The 26,640-nt window shown below is 45.5% G+C and overlaps 1 protein-coding gene across 30 annotated transcripts in view; it reads right to left on the minus strand.

Annotated features, from left to right (window-relative positions):
• Positions 1–436: 436 nt before the first annotated feature.
• Positions 437–26,640, minus strand: part of EIF4G3 (eukaryotic translation initiation factor 4 gamma 3) — an 86,943-nt gene continuing 60,739 nt past the window's right edge. For 27 of the 30 annotated variants that reach the window (XM_085508823.1, XM_032448691.2, XM_085508821.1 and 24 more), the window contains 19 exons: positions 24,338–24,508; positions 23,144–23,341; positions 22,330–22,476; positions 21,813–22,049; positions 19,895–19,999; positions 18,865–18,997; positions 17,977–18,071; positions 16,980–17,073; positions 16,110–16,227; positions 14,799–15,022; positions 12,792–12,907; positions 11,168–11,340; positions 9,320–9,445; positions 8,345–8,426; positions 6,418–6,516; positions 5,357–5,503; positions 4,357–4,438; positions 2,122–2,268; positions 437–1,619 (listed from right to left, as the gene is read on the minus strand). In XM_085508823.1, coding sequence (XP_085364949.1) covers positions 1,438–1,619; positions 2,122–2,268; positions 4,357–4,438; positions 5,357–5,503; positions 6,418–6,516; positions 8,345–8,426; positions 9,320–9,445; positions 11,168–11,340; positions 12,792–12,907; positions 14,799–15,022; positions 16,110–16,227; positions 16,980–17,073; positions 17,977–18,071; positions 18,865–18,997; positions 19,895–19,999; positions 21,813–22,049; positions 22,330–22,476; positions 23,144–23,341; positions 24,338–24,508 — 2,676 coding nt within the window. In that variant the 3' untranslated portion in view covers positions 437–1,437. Of the gene's footprint in view, positions 1,620–2,121; positions 2,269–4,356; positions 4,439–5,356; positions 5,504–6,417; positions 6,517–8,058; positions 8,126–8,344; positions 8,427–9,319; positions 9,446–11,167; positions 11,341–12,791; positions 12,908–14,798; positions 15,023–16,109; positions 16,228–16,979; positions 17,074–17,976; positions 18,072–18,864; positions 19,030–19,894; positions 20,000–21,812; positions 22,050–22,329; positions 22,477–23,143; positions 23,342–24,337; positions 24,509–26,640 lie in introns of those variants that run through there. The other 3 variants (XR_014931779.1, XM_085508828.1, XR_014931780.1) reach the window with 3 other exon arrangements.

The following is a 26,640-nucleotide window of genomic DNA, read 5'->3' on the forward strand; positions in this document are numbered from 1 at the left end:
CAGCAACAGATAAACAAGCCATGGAGAAGGGCTATCAGGATTCTCTGCTCCAACAGCTGCAACCTCCGTAGTCGCTGTGTCATAAGTCCCCAGGACAACACCACTGTTTCAAGTCACACGAGGCACCACACTCATACGGCTGTGGAAACAGGCATGGCCCTGTGGCCACCTGCAGCCTCTCAGCAGCATGCAGCAAGCAGCCAGCTGCTGCTGGCCATTAAGTTCTCTGCAGAAAGTCTCCCACGCAGCAACCCCCCACATTCATGTTGTTGTTATAAAAACAATTGCTCTCACCCCTCTTTTTTTGGTAGACACACATACATACACACACTATATGTACACGATTTGGAATCGAGGATCTACACAACGAAAGGGAAGCCAGCACCGCTGTGATGGTGCACACATTCAGCAGCTGTCAAAGGAGAAGTCGTTCTACTTTCTTTTAAACTTGCAATGCTTGTCTTTATTTTGTTCTTTATATTTTGAAAGTGAAAAGAAATAGTATCCGAGTCAATTTCTTTTTTTCTTTTTCTTTTCTTTTTTCTTTTTTTTCTTTTTTTTTTTTTTTTTTAAATATTTGTTCTATGTATTTACAAGCCTTAAAGTTGCTCTAAAGGTTCTGAAAGTATCACTAGTACTTTGTTTTTTCCCCAGGGTAGCACTGTTTTGAATGAGTTATTTTTGGAGCACTCTGGTCCACAGCCGTTTTCTCAAATTCACTTCCTTCCGATGCAAGGTTATGCACTACGTCCTTTTATGTTTCTGAAGCAAGCTGAGAGGCAGGCAGAAAAATCTGATGACAATTTAAAAAAGAAAAAAAAGGATCTCTTCCTCATCTAGCTTACCCCAACCCCCTTGAAAAGCTGTCGCTATTTATCATGCTTTGAAACAAAACTGAGGTGCATACGAAGGGGAGGGAAATTTATTTCTCTGCTTTTGTTCTATTATACAATTTGTTTACAGAAACTGCAAATTTAAAAATTACACTGGCATTTGCAGTCCTTAAAATAATAAATTAAAAGTTTTAAACCTTTTTTTTTTTTTTTTTTTTTTTTTGCTAAACAGGTTTGTTTTGCTTCGTGTTTTCATGAGTCCTCGTTTAAAAAGAAAAGGAAACAAAAAAAAAACCAAAAAAAACCAAAGATTAAAACAGAAAATATTTTCTATAAATAATACATGTGTTTTGGTTTAGTGCTCCTGCCAGGTTTGAAGTTTACTGTTTTTTCAAGTACCTTTTCTTTCCTCCATGATCACCTTTGTGTTTATCTACTTTTACCTCTCCCACTCGTGCATGTGTGGGGGAAGGGGGGCTCTGCGCGAGAATTGGCCTTGCTGCACTGTGATTGGCGAAGACGTGAAACTTTTTAAAAAAATACTTAAATTGTTTTTTTTGTGGGTTTGTTTTTTTGTTTTTTTTTTTTTCCTGTATTTTAAGTTTTAATTATCCTCTGACTCCTCTTCGGCCTCCCGTAGCCATGTGAAGAACGCTGTGACGGATTTCAGCGCTACTCCTTTCCCATTCTGCTCTGCTGGGTCCTTGCTGCTTTCCCACTTGTAGAAGGCATCCTCTGATATTACCTCCTCATCATACAGGCAGTCGAAAAACATCCGCAACAAATCTGCAATAATGGAATCAGGGGAGAGAACAGCTGTTAGAACTGTGCAGCTGAAGCCAGCAGGCAAAGATGAGGTTATGGATAAAGGGATTAATGCGGTCTTTAATGCAAGAGATGCAGACATGAGTAAAAGGAAGATCTGCCCCTGAATTATTGCTTCCTGGCTGCTCAGACAGAGCTAAGGGGGAAGGCAGCTCCCTCCACATAAGGGTTAACCTTCTACTGTTTCTTTTTTTGTTCTCTTTGCATTACAGAGATTTTTTTCTTCTGCGCAGCCGCTTGTAGGAGCAAACAAGAGAAGAGCCCACCTCTGGCCATGCATTTGGGGAGCTGTACTTCTCTAAAAGCTAGAATCTGGACAAGCAGAAACCACTGTACACCGTGTTATCTCATCTGCCATGTACAACGGTAAAATTCTGTTTTTGTTGTCAGGAAAGCACCTCTTTCCAGACACTACTGCCAGACTGTCAAGGGTTTGAATCCCCAGTACACGAACAACACTTACTAGGAGGCTGATCAAGTTTTACTATTGATGCTTGTAGTGCATAAAGTGCTTGTAGTTCCTTCTCTGTGTCTGAGTCTAGGTACTTGAGTAAGATCGGCACTCTCTGTTTGATAACAGCAGTGTCCACGCGGAAGCTAGAAGAGTCCACTGAAGGGAAGAGAAGAAAATAGGGTGAGCTGTGGTAGATGGCAGCAGGAGTAAATCTTCGATCATCTTTATTCAAAAAGAAATCACTGCTACTGGTTAGCATGGAGAGACAAAGAGAAAAGAAACAATAGGAAGTATTTCTGATCAATGTCTTTTTCTGGAAGTCTTGATTTTTTACAGTTCCCCAAAGGCAGCTGTTATCTGTAGTGATCCTGGCACTAACCAGCCTGCTTCACAGAATCACAGAATTGTAGGGGTTGGAAGGGACCTCTAGAGATCATCGAGTCCAACCCCCCTGCCAAAGCAGGCTCCCTACACCACATCACACAGGTAGACGTCCAGGTGGGTCTTAAATATCTCCAGAGAAGGAGACTCCACCACCTCCCTGTGCAGCCTGTTCCAGTGCTCCGTCACCCTCACTGTAAAGAAGTTCTTCCGCACGAACTTCCTATGCTGTACTTTCATCCCATTACCCCTAGTCCTATCCCCACGCACTAATGAAAAGAGACCAGACTCACCACTATGGCTCCCACACCTCAGGTATTTATAAACCTGGATCCAGTCCCCTCTCAGCCTTCTTTTCTCAAGTCTAAACAGACCCAGTTCCCTAAGTCTCTCCTCATTGGGGAGATGCTCCAGGCCCTTCATCATCTTAGTGGCCCTCCACTGGACTCTTTCCAAGAGATCCCTGTCTTTTTTGTACTGGGGAGCCCAGAACTGGACACAATATTCCAGATGAGGCCTCACCAGGGCAGAGTAGAGGGGGAGGATCACCTCCTTCGACCTGCTGGACACGCTCTTTTTAATACACCCCAGTATGCCATTGGCTTTTTTGGCTACAAGGACACACAACAACACTTCAATATAGCTCTGCAGCACAATTCACACAGATGGATGTTCAGACAATGCACAATGGCTAGAGCTAACATTTCAACTATCTAGAAGGTCTTTAGATAACTTCCTTTTTTCTTTTTTTTTTTTTCTTTTTTTTTTTTCCCTCCCCCGAAAATACTAATGCATAAACAGAATCACCAGCTGCACATGACACAGGATGTCAGGAATATGCAAAAATACATGTCAGAAGTCCATCCGTAACACAGATACATTAGCAGCTTTATAAGTAGATCAGACAACACGATTCAGTGATTTTTTGAAAAGAGAAGAAAAAATACTCCATTAGAAGCAAGGCCAAAAAGCAGAACAGAAGATGTTTCTGATACACTCCCAGCAAAGATTCACCAGGTAACTCTCCAACATTTGTCATAAAATCCTGCATCATTTCCCCATTAACACTAGGTGGCATCAGAAAGGTTCTCTTCTCAGAAAAGGTACTGAGCTGTGCCTTGCAATGAGATGAAGCTCAGCCTGTTCCCTGTGCTGAGCCATAATTCTTACCATTAGGAGCAGAAGTGGGTGCTTTACAAGCAGTTTTTTGCTTTACCAGACACCAAGAGTAAAATTAAGGAAAACAACGTGAATTGATCAGTCTGCAAGAGCAACCCTGCGAGACTGAGGCTCATGACTTAGGAACCCACTAGAAATAGAAATAGAAATCCTCTATTTCAAACAGAGCACTGCAACTGCTGTACCTTCAGATAAGCCCTATAAACTGTATTTTGGAAAATGCAACATGATTTGGACATAAAACTATTAACCAGACAGCAATACAAGCTGGCTTCTGTTCTGCAACCTGCATTTCCAACTCACACATGGCAATCTGCAATGGTAGAGTGCCCATGCAAGCTTGCTGACAAAGGAGTAGAAATGCTGATTCCTTTAATATCGTCTAGAGTATTTCCACATTCACTAGAATAATCAATGAACAATCTGGTATTATTCAGTCACCTGAAATATCTGCGCGTGCAAGGTCACTGGGCCATGCCAGGGCCTGAGCGCACCACAACCAGGGAAGCGCTTGGCCATTGCAGGGGAACAGACATCCTGCTCTTGAACACTAAAATTCAAATCTTGCATTACAAAAAGCAGTTTCATAGGGGAGAAAAAAAGTGATATAAACTTGAAAAATAAGTATATTATTGACTCCTTGCAAGGTCAGTTGGTATGGTGTTTACACTGCAAGTTACTCACCTATAATAGCTGCTTTACAAACTGCTGTCATTAAAGCTCTAAGGAATGTAGGTGAACTCATCTGGCTTTCATCTAGATTAGCCTGAAATCAAGAGTAAATGGACCAGTTAAAAACATGCTGGTGCATAAGAGGAACCGTTTCCAAGTTCTACCGCTGAATTTGGCAGGAAGTTGAAGCTCAACAAAAGCTGCTGCAGAAGGAATCCAGTTCACCCCATGCAAAAACTCAACTTCCCCATTCACTTCTTGGAAACAGCTCAGGTACATCAACATGCAACAAAAGTTCTCCTATAATCAATACACCACTTAATTACTCCCACAACCCATCATATGCCCCAAAAAACAAAAGTAAAACAATAACACTTGTTGTTTATAGTACCCTTATGCATCTGCTGTGAGCTTTTAAAACAAAATGCTCCATGGATGGAGACTTGTTTGTTCTGCAGAAGACACTCAGAGAATAGCTATATAAGTCGTCCAAGACTACAAAGAGAACCTGCGGGTTTCCTTAGATTTTCAGTGCTTCTTTCATTCTGCTCTCTAATTCTCTAACAGCCACAGAAAATACCATTTCTCACACATTCCTCCAGCAACAGAAATAAGTGGAATGAAGCTGACCAAGACTTAGCTGTCAGCAGAGAGCTAACTGAATTGAGCTGAGTATCATTTCAGGCATAAGATTCAACACAGCCCTTAAATAACACAGCCAAAGACAGAGAGCAGTGCCTGGTCTAGTCAGAGCAATACAGGTGAGAGCTGTAAATGCTGATTGATAGTTTCCCACCTTGGCGGCACAAATTCAGCAACAAGGAAGGGGCTCTGTGCCAGCTACTTGATCTTACAAGCTGTCTCCTGGCAGTTTTCCTTCCAGATACCTCAGGCCTAGCATTGTATAAATGTAAGAGGACCTGAGAGACTGTAGAGATGCTGCTTTAGATGAGAAAATATTCACAAAAGCTGTCAATGAACTGTGCCCAGAGGGTTAAAACTGTCTTTGTACCTCTACCCAGTCAAAGATTTGTTCATCATTCGCCTTGTCCTCAACAATGAGTTTTTCTAGCTGCTTGTTCAACTCTTCCGCAGAGAGTTCTTTCTCTGAAAGTGCTTCTGAGGAACTGGAACAGTCGGACTCCATGAACTCCAACTTCTGCAACATCAGAAGCGATGATAAAGATTAGTTAAACAAACTTCTCCACATCAAGTTATGCCAAGCCGAGGCAGCAAGCTACTCTTCATTGTTTTCTGCATCTTTCAAATGCAAAGTTAACACTGCAATGATCTATAATACTGTTCCAAATGCTATAAAGCATTTTACAAAAGTGGGAATTTCATTATCCAGCAAAAACATCCCAGCATCCCGGAACTACTCCAGCCCTGCACAGTAGGAGTGTGCACAAAATAAAGTGCATGCTGCTCAGCTAAAACTACAGGGAACTGGAATGCAATTACCAGAGTCAGCATTTGCTCTGAAAAGCTGCAGCTAATGCCTCCCTTCTTGTAAAATGTGACAGAGGATCTGCAGTGCCCCATCAACTGCCAGGCTCTGGTGATCCATTTCATTGCCTGCAGCACAATACTTCTTATGTCCTAAAACAGGGCAGTGGGTCAGCTGGGGCTCCCAAAAATGACCTCCAGGTACTTCATTACACAGGAGCACAACCACCAGCTGCAAGGTGCCCGCTGTCAGCCTTGGCTCCTCCTCATTGTGAAACTCTCTGGGACTCAGTGGGACTGGTGAATACATGCTATTACTTGTTCTGACGCTTCTGCACACAGTTTGCCCTGCTTGCTGCAAAACTAATTCCTGAACTTATTCCTCTCTTTAGAAGAAATACATCTACTAGCTGAAACCAGCTGGTGGGACATGCATGCCTAGGATCAGAGAAGCCAGTCCTGCTGGCATTTCAGAAAGGTGCTGAAATCATATAACATCATATCAGAAATGGAGACATTTCATCCCATAGCAACTACACCTAAGAATGGGACTGGAAGGGGATTAACAAACACGATACACAAGTCAGCATGACAAAGTCATTAAGCAGAGGCTTGCTCTTCACTCACTTGTTCCATGAGAAAGGTATGTACATCCTCCCCTTCAGGTAAGTAGTCCTTCCAACTGAGGCCAGTCTCCCTCCATAAGGCTCCCACTTTCTTATGGCTCTAAAATACAAACAGTTTGCCCATTTGAAAGACTTGAGAGATAACCATGGGAGCTTACACAAGCTGGAGTGGTGCAGCTGTGTCAGGGGAAATAAAGAACCATTCAGCTACAAACAAGATGCCTAGCGATAATGTGAAAATGTCTGGAAATCCCGTGCAAGAGAAATAGACACAGTCCTGCCACATGTATATGTAACTTGTAAAGTGGTCAGATGCCATGGTGATGGGTAATAAACAAGGCATAACGTGACACATGGGGTTTGAAACAGCTTCAGCCAGAGATCACCTATGAGAAAAGACATGCCTGAGTAAGGCACAGTTTCCCATGGCCGCGACAGAGCTGGCAGACAGAGGAGTGTGATTCTTCTGACTCTGTCAGGAACTTCCTCCGTAACACATTCCACCCTGCCCCGGCCAATTAGCGACTTCTAGAAAATTATTATTTACATGGCTGTTTTCTGTTCACAGAAAACCTCCAATTTGTGTACACAGTACCCAACTGTTCAATTTTGAGAATTTGTTGCAAGTGTTGAGGAAAATCTCATTTGCAGCACACACTGCACAGCCAATGCTGTGCTGACCCTTTGGTACCCTGCCTAGCACAGCATGGGTATCATTCTAACAAGAACACAATCAGCTCTTTTCACTCGAAAGCTCTGCAAAATCACTGACCCCATAGCACCTGCACACGGGAGATCACTGCATAGCCCAAGTTAAACACTGATAAAAGCAGCTTGATTTTCCATTTACAAAGCAGATTAGAATCTTAAATTTAGAATACAGACTATTAAATGCTAATGGTGCGTAGCTCCTGCTATGATTCATCAGGATCAGACTATTCATGAGGACTGCTATTGCATGGAAACACCTGACTTGAAATAACCAAGTCTAAATATTGGCCTGGACAAGAGAATTATAAAGCTAAGACAGAAAGAGAAACCCAAGCTTGTCCTTCCCAGCCCCCAGAGCAGAGCAGCTCTCACAGAACAGAGGAGAAAAAACAAAATCCAGAATCAAACAGAACAAAAAACCCCACCGCTGTCCAAACAAGCATCAGACAAAAAGAAATCAATAAAACATCACTATTTGCACTGCTAGCCTGAAATGCTCTAGGAACAGTCACCCTTACTTAAACACATGCTTAAAAACAACCGAAAAGGCAAGTGCAGGATTTTACAGCATTTAAAATAGACACTATTCCAAGTGTATATTCAGCTGGATTTAAAAAATAAAAATAAATTTAAAAAAAAAAAAAAAAAAAAAGACAAAAATGGAGACAGAGTTATAGGGAAACCACCAAACTGTTTGGACACACAACTGTGAAATGTGTAAGAGAGCTCTAAAAGTCACAGGGTGAAAAGGTGTCACTACCCCCTAGTGATGGGTGAGTCTTAAGAGTTGGCAGGTTTAGTTTGGATAAGCACCCAGAAGTCTGAGAGGCCATCTGGAGCTTATCCGAACTCTCAGAACCTCTCCGGTCTGCAAGAACAGCTCTCTCGCAAGATTTCCGGCACTTGCTGCTTCTGGTCAGCCCAGAAATACCTTGAGAATGTCCCTCTTGCAGTATTTCAGCACTCTAGCTTCTGGAAGAAGCCAGGTGCAAAGGTACCTGCAAAAGGGAAAAGTGATGAGAAAAAAAAAGTTAACTTTTTGGAACCTCACAAGGCTTGGTTTGAAACTGGGGATGAAGAAGCAAGTTTCCTAGGTTATCTGGACTGGCCGGCCCATCCCTAAGTATCTTCAAGTGGGAAATGTAAGCAGTTGGTTTCATGCATAGACACATACTTCCTGCCTGCAGCTCATAGGAACGATGCTCCTGGACACTTACCATTTGTTTGCACAGAAGGTGCAAGATTTCAGCAAGCAAGACCCCGGCTCTTCCCACAGGAAGTAAAGGTTTGCTAAATTCTCTAGAATAAGAGAAAAACAGGTATCTTTGATCATAATTCTTTTTTTTTTTTTTTCTTTTTTTCCTGAAGAGAGTTAAATACTCATATAACAGTGTTCCAAGTCTGGAAGGCAAGGCAAGGGGTATCATCAAATGGAGGCAGGAAAAAAGCTGTAGTTTCTACCAGGGATAAAGGATTTAATCTAGCTAGCAAGGCTGATAGAACAGACTTTGGTGACGCAAGCCTGCTTGCCACAACAGTTAATTACAAATACTTTCTTCATTTTTGCTTGAGGCCAAATCCATTCAATTTTTATGGGGTGCTGCATTTAGGTAGCAGAACCCTACATCATAAGAGCTTTTGAGGAAAAAAGTTATGACTGTCTCAATAAACTACCTACTTAAGAAGGGAACAATTCAACTGACTTCTAGTTAATCCCCAAATATATGATGAAATGTACAAAATATAGGAACCACGGTCCTGGGAACAGCTTCCAGCCCTGCCGGCCAGGTTTATGTCTGTGTTTAAGGCACTGCCCAGACAGCTGTTATTACACCCTGGGGCACAAAGACACCTGCGCGACACCCCACTCTCTCCAAATCAGTGTGTTTCTGAATGGCACTGACTGTGCAACATCAGGTTAACGAATACTTCAGCCAGAGTAAAAAAGACTGAAATACATTTATGGCTAAAACTCTCACCCCTGAACCATGTCTGAAGAGCAGCAAGCTCCCCACCCCAGCTTTTGGTGCAAATCCCAAGTCCCAAGGGATATCCAGCAACCAATATGAGAAGGTGCACCTTTAACACGCTCTGTCTTTTATCTACTGACAAGAACCATGCTGTGGAGATATGACACAGCCAGGCAGACAGTTGGAGCTTGGCTGTCACTGAAAAAGAACAGCACTGCTTACTGTATAAGTTCTCTCATAGAGATTCCTCCTTCTTTTAACATGGGGGTCACCAGCTCAGCTAGGTACAACCATATATGGGGTATATCTATGGCCATATCGTCTGCCATCTCCAAGGTATCTGAAAACCTTAAAAAAGAAAAGAAAAATGTCAAGCATTAAATACAACTCAAACTGCAACTCTTCCTGCAAAGTAAATCTGCATTTTATAAATCCTCCGTTAAAAACAAAAGCAAATCACAAAGATAACAAAGACATCTTATGCTTGCAAGTGCTTTGAATCTACCAGGAGCTGATTTCTTCAGGCAGTAACATGTAAATCCAGCAGCTAGGGATGATGCATTCAGAAAAGCTCCATGGACAGTAGCTTTTGTATCCCATGAATGTGTTGCTTGCTAACTAGTAAAACTTAACAGACAAAAGTGCTTTTTACATTTACAAGACCAAATAAATGGAGCCTTCTTAAAAAACCCATGCAGAAGGAGAAGGGGCTGGCTCCATCCTCCACAAGCTATTTGTTTAAAGCTGCAGAACAGAAAATGCATCAGGCTGAGTCACAAAACCATTCTCCAGTTCTGGATACAGTTCCCAGCATAGCTCAAAACTGCTTTTCCAGATAAAAGTCTGGTAGTTGGCTTCACTTTCCAAGCCTGACAGAAGATGATGATTTTTCTGGTCTCCTGCCTGTTTTGATCATAGTTCACTTCTCTCTTAAAAGCTTGAAGATTCTGAGGTTCAACTTCTAAGCAGGAGCTGTCTCCTTTGCTTTGCTCCTCATGTGCTCTGCCACTAATCCAGCTCTATTCAAACACTTGGGCCTGCAACTGGTTTCCTGTTGTATCTCTCCAGACCTGTGCTGTGACCATCACTCATCCCATAACCCCTTACACAGGGGTTAGGGTAAGTAACAAAAGTAACTGTTGTGCATCGATAAGTGTAGTGGTTTTTAGTGTTCTTCTCACGTGCCCACTGGAAACCACAAAGGGCACTTGCCCTTTCAGCATCCTCGGGAGCTGTTCTGCTTTATTTATGCCATTTTCAAACCACACATTCCACCGTTTCAACATGATCCCAGGTTACTTGGCATCACAACCACTTCTCTGCAACCGAGGAAGCACAGGAATGGCTCTAATCACAATCCATTATGGAAATGTATCACTTCAGACAGCCATCAGTGACTGCATGGACATAAACACGTGTACTCCCTGCACACGTATTTTCTTACTGCTGCACCACACGGTTTGAACTTACACCGCCTAAACATTTCCTAGGAGCCACTCAATTTCATCACAATGAAATTCACCACCAGACATGAGTGCAGAGGGAGCACCTTGTATGATACCAATTCTGACCTGGATGTACATTCTCAGACCCTTAAGGGTCCTTAGAGCTGACACCTTAGAGCTGAGCTGGCACTGTGTGGATGAAGCCTGTTCTATCAGCAGGTCAGCAGCTGTGCACAGCGCTTTGGATTATTGAGCTTCCAGGCAGCAGTGTCACATCAAGATTTTTATCTTCCTCCTCCCCTTTTAATCACATTCAATGGCTTGCCAGAAGGCAAACACTGACACTGCAAAGCAGAAATCTCAACACACACATTAAAATATACACCTATGTGTTAGAAATACACAAATACTTACATTCATTAAAGCATTTGAAATAATTAAAAATGTGCTAAAATATTTGTATTACTTGTAAGCACACCCAGGTAGAAATGCTCCTCTCAAAAGGATGCGTGGCAAGGGTAGGATGCCAACGTGAGGTGAGAAATCATTCCTCTCCAACACAAATAGTGCTCAGCTGCACCGAGCACTCAAAAAAAGCATCAGTTTCTATGTGCAGAATACAAACCCCTTGAAGAAATCCTGCTTGCTCAGCTTTCCCGACTGCACCAACTGATGTAATAACTGGCCCATGTGATCCCTGGTGATCTGACTCCTCTCCAGCGTCGACTCCACTCCCACTCGCACAAACACAGGCAGCAGGCTCTGGGCACTCAGCTCCTCCACGCACTGCATCGCTTCCTGTTTTGAATGACATGCAGGGTCAGCTGCCTGAACTGCAGACATCTAAAGATCCCAAAACGAAACAAAAAGCACTGCAGGATGATGTCTGCTGCCAGTTCAGGGTGTCCTGCTCAGCAACTGGCACACAGCATTGGAGCTGTTCTGACAGCAGCTCAGGAGATCGCTGCCTTTCGGTTCTACTTCATGAATAAATATATAGCGAAGTCAAACCAGGCTGTGGAACTTCATCACAGATCACCACTGAAATGGCAATCAGGAATCAAAAAAAGACCAAAATTACACTTTGCAAGCAAGATAATTTTTAAAATACACTCCAGGGCAGTGCTTGGCAGCCAAGTGTAGGGACAGAGGTTGTCTTCTGGATGTCACCAGAATCTCCACTATTCCATAACATATCAAGATGAGTTCAAAAGAGGACATCAGGTTAGCTTCACTACTGACTTGGCTGGCTGAACAGGAATGCCTACGTTACAACAGCACACTATACAAAAAAGCAGAAAACACAGTTAATGTCAAGAGGGAAATTTCCTCTGTATAAAGCTTCCACTTTCTGGCATGTACATTTTGCAACCTATGCAAATAAAACAGTCTTAAATACAGACTGCCATAGCTCTGCTCCTTAGCCAAGTGCTCCATTAACACAAGAGCTGGCCTATTAATGTGAGACAAAGCTGCATTCGTCAGAAACTTTGTCACCACATTTGAAGGGCACTGAGAATCCAAAGTAACCCCTTACTGCAAATGAGCTGCCCCAGTCTGATGCACCTCTGAACCAGATGTACACAAGGAAACCCCAAACAAATCATTATAAGGATATTCCCTTTTCCCCTTTTAATTAGAAACACTATAAAATCCAATTCTGTTTGAAGGGTGCCAAGTGAGGAATACCCCTAGCACTGTCATTTCAAACTCTGCTTGTTTTTGAATTTTATTTCAGCAAAAGATCAAACCCATCAGTTCTGCAGCACCCCTTCCTGCAAACTCCCTGGACAGGCTAAAAATCCATTGACATGGGAACCTATAACTAGAAGTGATGACAGCTGCTCAATAATCTTCAATGTTTATTAAAAATACTCTGGAGTGGTTTGCTCAATATTCATTATTGCTTTATCTGCCTGTGGATCAGAACAGCACATGCTTTGATAACTAAATGAAAACCTCAGTTTATTTTCCCACTAGCTCTTCTGTTTCCAAAATTGCTGTTATTATGGAGCCGCTCAGTGATTCGTGACAGATACACATCCATCTTGCTGCTTACAACACACAAACCAGCCCATTTTCCCTGCTTCTAGCAAGGCAGAGAACATCTATATGGAGCTGCTGCCACCCAAGCCTCACCAGCACCCACTGCTGCTGTGAGCCCTGGGAGCAGTGGGTACCACTGTTTCTGCAGAGAAACATCCTCAGCTGCAGACCCTTCTGCTAAGCAAGGATCTCACATTGCTCACCTTAAAGTCATTAATATGCAAGAACTCATCAATGATAGATTTGCATTTTCTCTCAATTTCCTCTTCCGATAGCGAAGGCTTCTCTTGAACTGGAGCTGGGGGAGCCTCTAGTTTTGCTGGTGGAAGCAGAAAAACAGCATTTGGAAAGGAAAATCAGAACTGTTTCCAAAGATGACAGTTTGAAAACAGAAGTCACGGAGCCAACCCTGCCGGCTGGCCAGCCACAGCCCACAGCAAGCTTTACTGTGATAACCAAAACAAAGATGATTTGCAAGCAGAAATGTGAGGGCTGTGCAGGGTGTGCTTCCTGGCTCGCCATCAGGCACACATCACTTCTTCCTTGGTTACATTCTCCCCTCTACAAATATCCAGTAACTCTGTAAATCGACCTTTCTGCAGACACTATGTAGTGACACGGGATGCAACACCTTCAAAGCACTCTATCTGCATTAAATAATTAAACTTTGAGCTATTACAGCAGTTCTGAGGGTATGCTGTACCTTTAAAACATGCTGTGAGGGGCTGTGCATCCCCAAACCTCCCAGAGCAGTGAGCGTGTGCTGCGTTGTATGGGCTGAGATGCACTCCTCACAGTTCCTACAATGGTACCAGTTTCTGTGTGCAAGAACCAGAACCTGGTACTTATTGCAAAAGCTGCGTCCATAGGGAACATTGTCTCAAATGTCCTCAGTATGTCCTCACAAGCAAAACAGGATCCAAAACTGGGAGCTGCAGCTCTGACATTGTGACAGCTCACCCCAGTGGGTGTTAGCACCATGCTGCACCGGGCCCGGCATGGAACCAGGGCTGGCAACAAGCAGAGCTAAAAGCTCCACTTAGGGATTCTGCCTTGGTAACAACCAGTTCCCTCCTCTGCTCTGGCCTGGGGAGGAGCCTACACCCTAGGGAGTGCCTATGGGCTGGACCTGTGCTTGGTTTTATCCTCTGGTTGTGCCAATTCTGTAACCAGCTGGAGATGAACAAATGCAAAGTATCCCTCTCTATTCTGCCTTTCCCTCTCTACTCTGCCCTCATGAGGCCCCATCTGCAGTGCTGTGCCCATGTCTGGTGCCTCCAGTACAAGAAAGACAGAGAGCTGTTGGAAAGGGTCCAGAAGAGGCCACAAAGATGCTCAGAGGGCTGCAGCACCTCCCCTGCAAAGACAGGCTGAGCTGGGCTTGTTCAGCATGGAGAAGGCTGTGGGGTGACCTCATTGCAGCCTGCCAGGACCTAAAGGGAGTCTCCCATCCCAAACAGGATGGGAGCTAACTCTTTGAAAAGGGCAGATAACAGCAGGACAAGGGGAAATGGTTTTAAGTTGAAGGAGGGAAGATTAAGGCTAGACACAGGAGGAAGTTCTTTTCTATGAGAGTGGTGAGGTGCTGGAACAGCTGCCCAGAGAGTCTGTGGACGCCCCGTCCATCCCTTGAGGTGTTCTAGGCTAGGTTGGATGGGGTCCTGGGCAGCCTGAGCTGGTATGAAATGTGGAGGTTGGCGGCCCTGCCTGTGGTGGGGAAGTTAGAGCTTCATGATCCTTGAGATCCCTTCCAGCCCAAGCCATTTTTTGATTCTGTGAAAGGCAAACCTCCCTTAAACAAACACAACATGCCATATGCTGATTCTGCTCAAGCCCTACCTCTGTGACCAATCACAGGAGACAATATACACTGAGAAGATGCTTCTGGACACTGATTTTGGAGACCTGTATCCTAGAAACAGGTGGCAACAGCAGCAGGGTACCAGCAGGAAGGACAATGCCACATGCTGGCATTTTGCTGCTCCCTGCAGCCTCCAGCTCCAAGGAAACATCCAAAACTCCAAAGAGGATATGGTGGCAGAAAATGATGCTAAAACCTGTATGCATCAGTTGTGTTATAAACTTCTGGGTGGTTCTTAGCTATCACAGCACAAAAGCACGTTACCATGGGCCAAATATTCACACCACAACACAGACACCCATCACTGCTGCTTACAACCTCTGATCCCGAGTGCAGAAGAGTTGCTTACCAGGCTCCTTGGCTTTGCTCCTCTCTGCCTCCGTGTTGTTCCTGTCCACCTCCATGCCACCTGTCAGCTGCTTCACAGTCTCCAGCATCTCTCTCCGCTGCTCCTCCTGTGCCTGATTGTCGAGCAGCAGCTCCTTACTGCTGCTGCCCCGTAGGAAGGTGTTGGGGCGGGACAGGGAAGGTGGGAGAGGCTTATCATTCTTCTCCCTGCCCGTGCTCCCACGACTGCAGAACAAAAACACAGGTACTTGACAGTCACAGTATGAGTAACCCCAGCTCGCAGTCCTGGTAATGACAGACCCGCAGCCCAGAACTGCTGCCTCAACTTTTCACAGATGTAGCTCCGCTGATAATAACCACAAGTCTCAGAGATGCACGAACACACCCAACACACACAGAGCGGGCAGGCAGCGCCAGAGAACACATGGAAAAACATTGAAGTCATTACAGCACCCATTTTGAATGCACAGTGGTGAAGTCTGTGATGTAAAGGCACTGTTTCTCTGTAAAGTAGTGGTGTGTTTTTACTCATTTATTGAAAAAGAACCTCAAACAGAGCCAAAAGAGAACAGCCTCCAGGTAATGAGAGCTGTCTGTGAAGGAGGAGGGAATGCAAACAAAGAATCAACGCAACAGCGTGCTACTTGGTGTGTACTGCAAGGAAGAACTCATGACACTTCAAATGAACCACACACTTATCAAGTACGTCCCAAGGTAATAAATTATTAAGGACTGATGTTTCATGCTACAGCCTGGAATGGCTGCAGTCCCAGCATAATCAGGTGCGTGAGAACTGCGTGGCCCCATGCAAGCATGAGGCAGAGGCAAAGGCCGGTGTGGTCACAGCAGATGGGAAGGAGTCAGGGGCAGCCAGAGTGCTCTAAGAGCACTGGTACATTTGTGCAAGGCTTGAAGCACGTTTGATGGATCAACAAATCCAGTGACTTGGCTGAACATACAACCACCGAGTTCAACTTCTATACCTGTTTATTGCAAACATTTTATCTGAATGTTTCTGAATGGATTACAAATTGCTCACACACATCCTTTAAAAAGGGTCACTGCAAAGTGGAAGCTAAAACATTCATAACTAATTTAAAATGTAATACCACTCGCCTCCTCTCGTATAATACTATGAAAGATGAATGAATTTTAAGTCAGCTCGAAGTACACACAGGGTAAAATGACCCTGCCATTCCTGGAAGCTCCATGAAATTCTCATTGTTCTGTGTGCTTCCAGAAACTAGAGCAGTGAATGAGAAGGGCATTACAAACAGCAAAAGGGAAAACTCATTGGCAGAGCAAACCTTACCTTGTTAAGGCCCTGCGAGAATCTAGTTCTGAGGATGCAGATGAGGCAGACACAGATGAGACTGGAGGCTGCAGAGCAGAAAATCTGTTCAAACTAGTGGCACTTGGTCGTAAGGAGTCTGGGAGACCACAAAGACAACACAGAGAAGAGGAAAGGCAAGGTCAGTATCTGCTGACACTGCAGCATCACAAAGGCATTTAGCAGATGGGAAGGAAACCAGTGGAAAGGGCAGCTCCTGCTCCACCTGTCCTTTGGAGGCAAAGCAGGGGGAACACTAGCTAATTAGCGCTGGTGGAGCCTTCTCCATCTGATGGCTTATAAAACACCCCAAATCAACACTCCCACCCTAAAGTTTTGGGATTGAGTTACACATGCGTTCGTGATAGGCAGGTCCTGCCTGACCAGCCTTTTATGGTGGAGTGACCTGCCTGTTAGATGAAAGAAGGGCTGTTGATGTTGTCTACCTAGAGTAGCCCCTGACTGTCTCCCTCAGCATTCTCCTGGGGAAGCTGCAGCCCATGGCTGGGACAGGTGCTCTCTTTGCTGGGTAAAGAACTGCCTGAGGGCCAGGCCCACAGAGTGATGGCAAACGGAGTTACATCCAGCTGGGGGCCAGTCACAGTTGATACTGGGGTCCATCCTGTTTATTATGTTTATTGATGGCCTGGATGAGAGCACTGAGTTGCACCCTCATTTGCAGATGACACCCAGTTGGGATGAAGTATCAACATACCTGGGGGTAGGGAAGGCCCTAACAGAGGGATCTGGTCAGACTGGGCTGAGGCCAATGGATCCAACCATTCCATGATTCTGAAGGTGTTCTCTGACAGCTGGTAGCAAGGCAGAGAGTGGGGATCTGTCCCTACTTACCCATCTCGCTTGCCTTTGCTCCACCACTGCTGCCCTTTCCCCAGCTGCCCAACTGGGCTTTAGGCACAAGCTGAATCTTCTCATCTATTGTGGGCTGTAAAACACATCAGAACATATGGTTAACAAGTTTTGCTTCTTATTTATAAATGGAGTATTTTCTTTATGAAAGTGTCCACCTTGTGAATACTGAAACATGCTTAAATGCATTTTTGGAAGACTGATCTCTAGCCAAGAACAGAGGATGCAACCAACAAAGGTCATTACAAACAGCCTCTTCCAAAGCATCAGTGAAAGACATTCAGAATGACCATGACTTCATTTTTGTTCATTTCCATAAGGAGGAAAAAGTACAGCATATCACTACTTGGAAGGCATTCAGTTTGTTACCACGAGTAGAACAGCTCTACAGTCCACCCCACATACCAGGAATGGCCTTGGGGTGAATCTGCACAGTAATAGGATTCAGAGGACAAAGAACGACAATAGGCTGCAGAATTTGGAGGGAACAGCAGCGTCTGACAAGAAGAGAACATTGATTTTACAGAGCTCAGTAGGTGAATTTATTGACGAAGAGGTCACAATCCTAAAGACCTCTTTGTGTGAGCTCTTCTCACCTTCCAACAATGCAGCAGTTGTGGACCTTGGTCTATTTGTACTGCACCTGCATTAAACAGAGCAGGACTTTTCCCAGGTGAGCCGTAAGCCTAAATAAAAGCGGGCTGAATCGCCCTTGTGAACTGATTTTTGAAGTCTGTCTTATGACTTTCACAAGAAACAAACTGAGCTTGATCTGCAGAAGGGCAGCCTGTCCAGGATCTGCTTTACTGTTCTCTGTGCATCTGGACACTGAGGGCAAAATTCAGGCACAGAGCCATGAACACAGAAACATCTGGGAAACACCCATTTATGTTAGAATCCTCCTAGGTGAGACAGACAAATGCAGCCAGGTAATACTTGGCACCTTGTTACTCTGAATGAGCCCTGTGCTGGCACCTACCTTGGTGATTTTAAGGAACTTGGTAGGGTCCAGCACTCTGCTGTTCTTTGTACCCTGCACAGTGTTCCATCCGCCTTCATCAACCCGCTGGACACCTGCAGACAACGACAAACACAACTGCCTTCAGCTGCACACACCCTGTGTGCTCACCAGCTCAAGAAAGGAGCAGAAGACGTGCCTTGGCTAACCAAAGCCTGCATTCATTGCACAGATTTCAACAGTGCCAGAGACAGTGAAGGCGCAGAACCATCCAAGCAGTTCCCTGCCTTCTACTGACAACAATTTCGGGCCAACAGAAACATAGTCTGTGCACATTTTCTTCATACTCTGTTTTCACAGAAGGGACCACAATGCCTCAGAAACCAAACAGGTTTGCCTACTTTGGTCCTACGCCTCTGAAGCATCAGCCACTTTTACATTCATCTTCAGGTAGTGTCAACTCCAAGGGCTGGTAGCAATCTAAGGTGATGCTAAAACACTTTCTCATGCAGAGTTAACACCTCACAACTTTAACTGCTGAAGACAACATGGTTACTCTTGAAATCAGATCCTATTCTCTTGAAATGAAATGCTGCTGTACACAAAAATGGATGGCAAATCTGGCTCTAACAGTAACTTGTTAGAACAGATTTCTGGCATGGCTTGCATGAACATGAAAAACCCAAGCACTACTTGCCAGTGGTGTTTATTTTTCTACCAAGGGAGCTGTCCAAAACACAGCCAATCCATGGTGCGCCCATTCTACTTCCAGCCTCAGCCATGATACGGCCCTAAATCCCTTTGCTCGTTGAGTTTTGGAAAAAGAAGACTTACTTCTTTTCTATAGGATTCTGACTGTGGTCACTGGATGTGAAATGAGTGAAGTGAGAAACCTGACTTTTATTTTACCTGGTCTCCTCTTCTCTTTGGTCATGAGTTGTTGGACCTTCCTCTGTTCTTCCTGCTCTTCTATCTTGGCTTCTTTATGAATCTGCTCAATGGTCTTCGGACCTTGATCTGCTCTCCGTGAAACCCAGTTGCACTTAGAGAGAAACAAATGTACTCGTGACATTTCTGGGAGAGGAGCATTGAAAATGGGTTATTTTGAGCACACTGAATGAGGCCTAAACCTCCCTAAACCTTGTGAGGCTGCACTCCAAGGGACCGCAGGAAGTTCTGTGGGGTTGGGTTGTACTGCTGATATGGTTTCCCCAGCACCAAAGTCAGAGCTGTGCACTCCATCACATCGGCTGTAGCTCATCTATTGGATTGAAGGCTGCAGTGAAGACCTGACTGTGAGGAGACGTAACTGAATTGCACTTTTTAACCCCTTGCATCTTGCACATTTGCAGTTTTCCAGTTTTTCTAGGTTAAGAGGAAAGAGATGGCCTATAAGGAGGGTGCTGTGGTTCTCTCTCTGATTACTACTGGCAGCATCCATTGGAGCCCTTCCTCCAAGGCTGAGCAAAAAATATGAACATCTGTAAATACAGAAATAACAGAGCCCCGGTAGAGGCTGCCAGGGACGTGGTGGAGTCTCCTCTGGAGACATTCAAGACTCGCCCAGATGCCCTCCTGAGCAACCTGATATAAGGAGCCCTGTGCTGAGAAGCCCTCTACACTGAGAGCCCAGGTCTAACACTCTGTTCAAAACCCTCACTTGATTACAACAGGGGCAGGTCCCCATTCAAGCCAAGCCTGCACCAAATGGTCTCCAGTTCGTCATTTCTGCAGCTTAGTTGGCTGAACCAGAGCAGCCAGTATTAGTAAAGCAACACTTCTGTCAGCCAGCCCTGCCCTTCGCTAGGACAAAAAAGACAATCCTTACTGAACAGCCAAACTTTTGAATGACAAAAGGTACAGATGTCAACCTGTAAATACAGTAGTACCTGATCTTGTGTGATGGAAGTGCTCTGTTACTAGCTGGGTTGGTACCTACCAGCCTAAGGTCTATTACATCCTGCAGCATGAACCGAATCCTTGAAGATGTTTTCCTCTCTTTCACAATCTTCTCCATCTGATTAAAATACTGGTCCATGCGAGGCTATACAAGAGAAACATCATCAGTGTAAACTTTGGAAGAAAATGAAAACACTCCCTCTGTAGAGACACAGCGGGTTCTGGATTGCAGCACCTCTATGCCAGCAGCACAGCTGGGACCCAGCCCCTTCCCCCGAGTGTGCTTGGGCACAAACCCCTGCACTGCTCTGCTGCTTTACCTCCCCAGCCCATCCCAGTTGAGGTCAAAAGGCAACAGAGAGAGCAGACACACAGCATGAAGCTGTTTCACAGACGGAGCTGTAGCTCAGAATCCCACAAGTGTTACATGCCATCTTATGGCTTTTCTTCCAAAAAGTCACAAAGTAAAGAAACCAAATCTTCGTTAAGACACAGTGGCATCACTGGAAAGCCTTAACTAGGTCTGCACTTGGCCTGCCAGGCTCCACAGAACTTTCTGCCCCTCTATGGCAGCTATATCTGTTTTAAATCACTTAAGGGCCCTTTTATAAAATGTTTCCCCTTTCCCCTACGTGAACAAGAAAACCTCTACTAGAATTTGATTCCAGCCTTGTTCTGGAAAGTTTCAGCCATATGAGCAAAGGTTTCCAAGGACATAAATAATGGCAAAAATATATGAAGTGGGCTTCTTCCAGAAACTTTAATTATAACTCACTGCCACTTCAGCTTCAACAGCAACACATAACACAGCATCTCCTCTGTGAAATGAGGGATCCTCACTCAGTCCTGGTAGGAAGAACAACCACAAGGACAGGACACGGGGCTGCAGCCCTGGCTTCACACCGAGGCCGCTGTTACGCATTTCCTTGCTAACAAAGGCTGAAACAGCATCCAGGAGTCATCCAGCATGACCTCAGCTACTGCTCAGAAGTCAGACCCTGTTTTCTTCTCAAAGCACATGCAGAAATTTAAATCTATCTTTTCTGGCACTTTCAGACCAGCACCAACAGTGCACATGCCACTATTTCATGATGCAGGTCTGGGGGATGAGCAGCAAGTCCCACTGCTTCGGGCCATGCCCCACATTGCAGTTTGGGAAACTGCTTCTCCAAGGAGACCCTGTGTGGATCAAGACTGACGATTGCAGGACGATCCCTGCAATCCAGCGCTGCTCTGCAGAGCAGCTGAAAGCAATTAGCTCAGTTTGTTTCCAGGGCTGAGTCTGATGATCTCTGGCAAAAGTCTTCAGAGCTTTTTCATCCCAGGCTTTTGCAAAGGAGAAGCAGATCGCCTGCACCAATAGGAGCTCGAGGAGTGCTCAATACTCCCTGTAACCTATACATTTGTTGGGAAGTCAGCAGGAGGGCACTGGAGCAGCGCAGTTGCAAAACAGCTGCTTCATTCCAGCACAGCTGGAGATGATGACACAGAGTGAACACACCCGCCAAGTTTCAGAGTTTCAGGTTTGGGCAGCTCACAAGGCTTTTTTTTGTTTGTTTGTTTTTTTTAAAGTGTAACCCAAAACAATACGTTTAATGGCAGATTTCTATAAACCCTCCATGGAAAAGAAACCAGTTTCATCTTTTAGAAACAACGTAATGTTTTAGGAATCCACAGCATACGCTGAGCACTTTAAGAACGTGAGCTTGGATGAAATGCCTGGGAACAAGTTGCAACTGGAAACCAGCTTTGCAAATGGTGCAGAATCTATGAGCAAGGGGTAGGAGGCAGGAGCAAGGCCAGGCAGTGACGAAACATGCACAGAGCAGTAGATGATTTCCTCGTGCCGTACAAGAAAAAACCCAAAGGAAAAAAAGATCCTCAAACAAAAACACCCCACACCCATTTTTCCACCCCTGCCCAGACAGCCTCATCTCTTGCTCCTGGTCCTGCCCTACCTTTGCTTTCTCAAAGTCCAGGTCCTTGCCAATGGTAGTCAGCAGGCGGCAAAGGCACTCGAGGGACTCCTCATCGTGGTTTTTTAGCAGCTTTACCACACAGTCATGCATGATCGCCTCCGTCAGCATTTTCAGTTTGAAAAGCTCACCAATGAATTTTATATTCCCAATGGATCTCCGCCGGGCTTTGTCCTTGGCCTCTTCCAGCTCGTCATGGAGCCGTGTCTTCTCCTCTGGCTGCAAAGCAAAAAAAAACAGCTCTAAAAAGCATGTTCAAAGAGCACAGGACTCTTCAGAAGAGCCGGTTTTTACAACCACAGAAGCTGTTGTTCCTGTTTACTCTTTTTCTCCTAAGAGCCAAAAAGTGGCTGCTCTGAACACACTCATCAAGGCAAATATTTATTACATTCAGCCACAGCAACAGAACAAAACTACTCTGATATTTCCCCCAAATTGGCTGCAGCCTTCAAAAGAGATCCTTCTCTCTTGAGTGTCTGTGGGGAAAAATGCCACTCACAGTGGTAGCAGCTTCAAGTTCTTTCTGCTTCTTTTCAAAGACATCGTCGTCAGCTTTGTCCTTTTCAAATTCCTTCTGGCAGCGATTTAACAGCAGCTTGCGGAAATTTACCGTGCTCCCAGGTTTGTCTGCCATGGGCACTTTCAGCTGCAGGAAGAAGAAGCAAAACATCAGCAGAAATACAGATAAAGTCCACCAATAAGTGAGGACTATAAGCCACCCATTACATTTTATTATGTACTTTGTATTCAGCAGCGACTTCACACGGCCCTGACAGTTAAGCACCACAAAGTGATTTCCAGCAGTTTTAGATTCCATCTGGAAATGGACAAAATTCTGCTGACACCACCTCTGCCCAGAGACAGATTGCTTTTCCATTCACTAAATCCTTTAAAAAGTCTCACTGCTTTAAAACACTGCTACTGCACACTGAAGGCCTCGGGGCCGACATGCCAAGGAAATCACTGCTGGGGGAGGACAGACTGGTTTGTCCCAGCGTCAGCATCTGAAATCTAGCCTGGCTCTGCACCTTGGGCTCCCCTTCTGAATGGGAGGGAGAAAATGGACTTTCTAAACATGATTCGTAGCATCTCACAGCCAGGCACAGCAAAGTGCTCCGTGTCCTCCACTCTAAACAGTGTGTCATTCCAAGCAAAGTTTGCCATGGCTAATGAACATAGAGGAAGAAATCCACAGCGTAAATGCTTCAAGTTCAGAAACTAACATCCAGTACTGCTCTTGTCACACTTACATTACTGCCCATCAGTGCGCCCACCCCAAGGAATGACTCCCATTGGCCTTGGGCAGCTCTTACCGTCACGAGACACCTGCACATGTTTGCATACGCCACTGAGAAGCTCGGCTCATCAATAGCCTTCTCAAAGACCAGGTCGATGACTCCTTTTAGCCTCTCTTCGGTATCTACTGTCAGGTCTGTGACTTGCTTCATAAGCTGATTGAACATCTGGGGAGTCAGCTTGTTCAAGATGCTTCGTACCTTGCGGAACAGCTCCTAAACAACAGACAAACTTTGAGGAGCAGCACCAACCAAACAGGCACACGTGGCTTTCAGGAACGAGCTAGGATGCATTTTTGAGGAGAACAGAGAAGAGAATGCTGTAGGAGCTTTTAGAATATTGAGGTACGCACAAACATTTGTGTGCATTTCAGCTCCAGCCCTGAGCTAGCTATGGGCTGCCACAGCTCAGGGCTGCCTTACAGGGGTTCTGCCAACATCCAAGCACATTCTTTTCACGCACAACTGAGGCACAAAGCCCTGCTGTCACCCAACTGAAATATTCTTCTTTGTTATCAGTTCAGCTACAAAACATAAATGAACAGGGAGCGGTTCTCTCTTCCCTCATCCAGAGGCAATCAACTTTTTCTGTATTTAAGGCGTTAAGGAAAAAACTATCCTGATGATAATAAGGTCAACGAAGCTCCTGTGAGTCCTGAGGACAGAATCCCAGTGTCCTCCATGACTACCTCCACTTATCCTAGGAATTAGAAGCTTTACCACCGGGCAAATACCTCACCTACAGCGGCTGCCCCATGGAGGGAAGGAGGGGGAGAGAGACACAGAGAAAGCTTCAGTGAAAGTGTGACTGAGCCAGACAGTGCGAGCTGGGGGATTCCCACAGAGGAACCTCAGTGTGGCTGATGCTCGGTACAGAAATGCAGTCTAAAAGGGGATGAAAAGCAAGACCTGTGCTGGAAGTTTGAGGCTGTTTGCTTTAGAATGGAGTCAGAAACATTCAACAGCATTAGAATAACAACCCTGGATGAGAGGTAGTAGGTTGTCTGGTGTTTTCCATTGATACTCTCCATTTACAGGACTGCCATTTAAACTCTAAATCAAGAATAAACACATGAGAAAAAAAACATAAAGGCAGAGGAAAGCTGCAGTTCAGAGTAGAATTCACTGCCCTTACACAACAGCCAAGGCAAACTCTCCCCTTTCCTCAGTAACAGACAGCCATGCTCGGAGCAGCGCTGGCTTCATTCTCACCTGGGTTTTGACATTTTCGGGGTCCTCAGTTTGATTTTCCCGTTTCAGGCTCGGCTTCCAGGCATTCTCTGCCTTCTTCAGGTGGACGTCCTCCTTCACACAGACTGTGATAATCTTCCTGGGCTCCCTCCTCTGGCCTGGCTGAGATCTCCTCGGTCCAACATTCAACAACTAGGACAAAAACATTCCTTGTTATATCCCCTTTTAAACACATGCCTTGAGAGCACTCCAGGCACACGACAGTGGGCGCTGAAGGCAGCAGGTCAGTCACCAGCACATCCTGGGATGCTCAGGGCTCCCTCTGCACCACACAGCTCCCAGGAACCATGTGTGCACTGAGCTTCTGTCAGCAGCTCTTCCCAAAACAGACAGGCTAACCAGGACTGACTGCTGCCTACAGGGCTGAGCTCTGCACCTCGGCTGTGCCCAGATGCTACACAGACACTGTGAGACTGAGCCCAGCCTCATGGAAACCAGGAACCATGTCACACTGCAAACAGGTCCTGAGGGATTAAGTACGCCCTTACAATTAGGCAGCGATTAATCAGCAGCTCTGCCCAAACACTAAGTCTTACTGGAACTTGCTTCAGACAAGAGAGCCATTTTAGGACAGGAGCTACATCATAAAACGCAATGAGCAGAGCACCAGAGCTGCTCCTGCACTGCGGATAGGTACGGACTGAGCACTGCAGCTTCACAGGAGGAAGAGACGCACACTGACCTGGGAACCGGCAGGGTCTGAACACATCACACACACTACTGAGGTTGTTTTTCCCCCCATGGTGCTCACATTTCCAAACTCATTTATTAGAAGCCTCTTAACTCGACATAAAAATTAGCACAGTAGAATTCCGTTATCAAAACTCGTTCTGTTCAACAGAAGTAATTTATCTCTTCACCAGCCAGAAGGAAGCTCTGTGCAAACCATTAAAGTACGTCTTTGTTCAGCAAAACGACAGAGCCAGCACTGCAGAGGCCCAACCATCTCCGTTATTCTAACAGCTGCACTGAATACACACGGGAAGTGATCTCAGATGTTGCCTCACGTGCCATATAATGGCCCCAAACTCACTTTTGCACAACTGAAAACAAGAAACCCACCCTCTGTTAACTTCCATCTGTGAGGTAGATGTGAGCAAATGAGATGCTGCTGGAGGGTGACGGCCTCGTGCCATGACACACACTGCAGGCGTGGATGGAAGAGGGCTGCGTGTGCACAGGTCTTGTTGCACTGCACAGACATGGGGCTCTGTGCAAAGTTTCCCAGGTGCACACCATGATCGGAACGAAGCCATGGAATCATAGAATCACAGAATTACCCAGATTAGAAAAGACCTTGAAGATCATCAAGTCCAAACGCAGCCTAACCATAGTACCCTAACTCTAATAACCTTCTGCTAAATCGTATCACTGAGCACCATACAAGAAACCAAGCTCCCAAGAACACAGCACTACGACAACGCAGCGCGGCTCCCCTTGGAGTCGGACACAAAGCAGCTGTGGGTTGTTCCTGCAGCCCCTTCCATGTCCACCCTCCCTCAGCAGGCACACAGCTCTGTGCCCACACCACTCGGTGCTGTCTGCAGCCATGGGCGCTGCCCAGACAAACACGACGTCATGAATGTGCAAGCCATGTGATGAAGAAGCTTCCTTCCCACTGAAAAACCAGACAAGAAAAGCAACAGACAAGCAGCTGCTGCCAGCCGGACACACCAGGCCTCATTACACACCTGTGTGGCCACAGAAGGCTCCAGCTGGCCACGCACCCCAGGAGCCAAAGGCTTGGGCCAGTCTCTGCCCCAGAAGAGAGACAAGCAGCAGCTGTCCCACGTCTCACACTGAGGTGCCCCTGGTGCAAGGGACCACCAAGACACACAGCTGCCCTGCAGGCACTGACCGCATCTGTACAAAGTGATGGTGCACTTTGGGGGATGTCAGCATGGTGCAGGGGAAGATGCAGGCTGTGCTCACAGCTCTCTGCAATCTGCCTGCCTCCAACTCCGGACCTCCACAGTCATCGATAAAACAACAGCTTTCAGATTTGTTTTCTTTTTTTAATATGTGAACGTGAATTTGGTTCAAACTAGCTGAGTGTTGGATTAGGTTTTAAAAGTGAACAGAGGCCTCCTTTGAATGTGAAATGAAATACACAAATCACAAACTATGAACAGGAAGAGTTGTCTATTTTTTGTTCCTGATTTACTAAGCAGCAAGTGGAAGAGGCACCGAGCTCACGCCTGGCCTCCCGTCACAGCCCACTCCCCATCAATAATAACAGTTCCGTAACACCTGTGACTGCAGCA

Source organism: Coturnix japonica, chromosome 9, assembly GCF_054131305.1.
Source record: "Coturnix japonica strain WE chromosome 9, WE-NBRP24, whole genome shotgun sequence".
Lineage (NCBI taxonomy): Eukaryota > Metazoa > Chordata > Aves > Galliformes > Phasianidae > Coturnix > Coturnix japonica.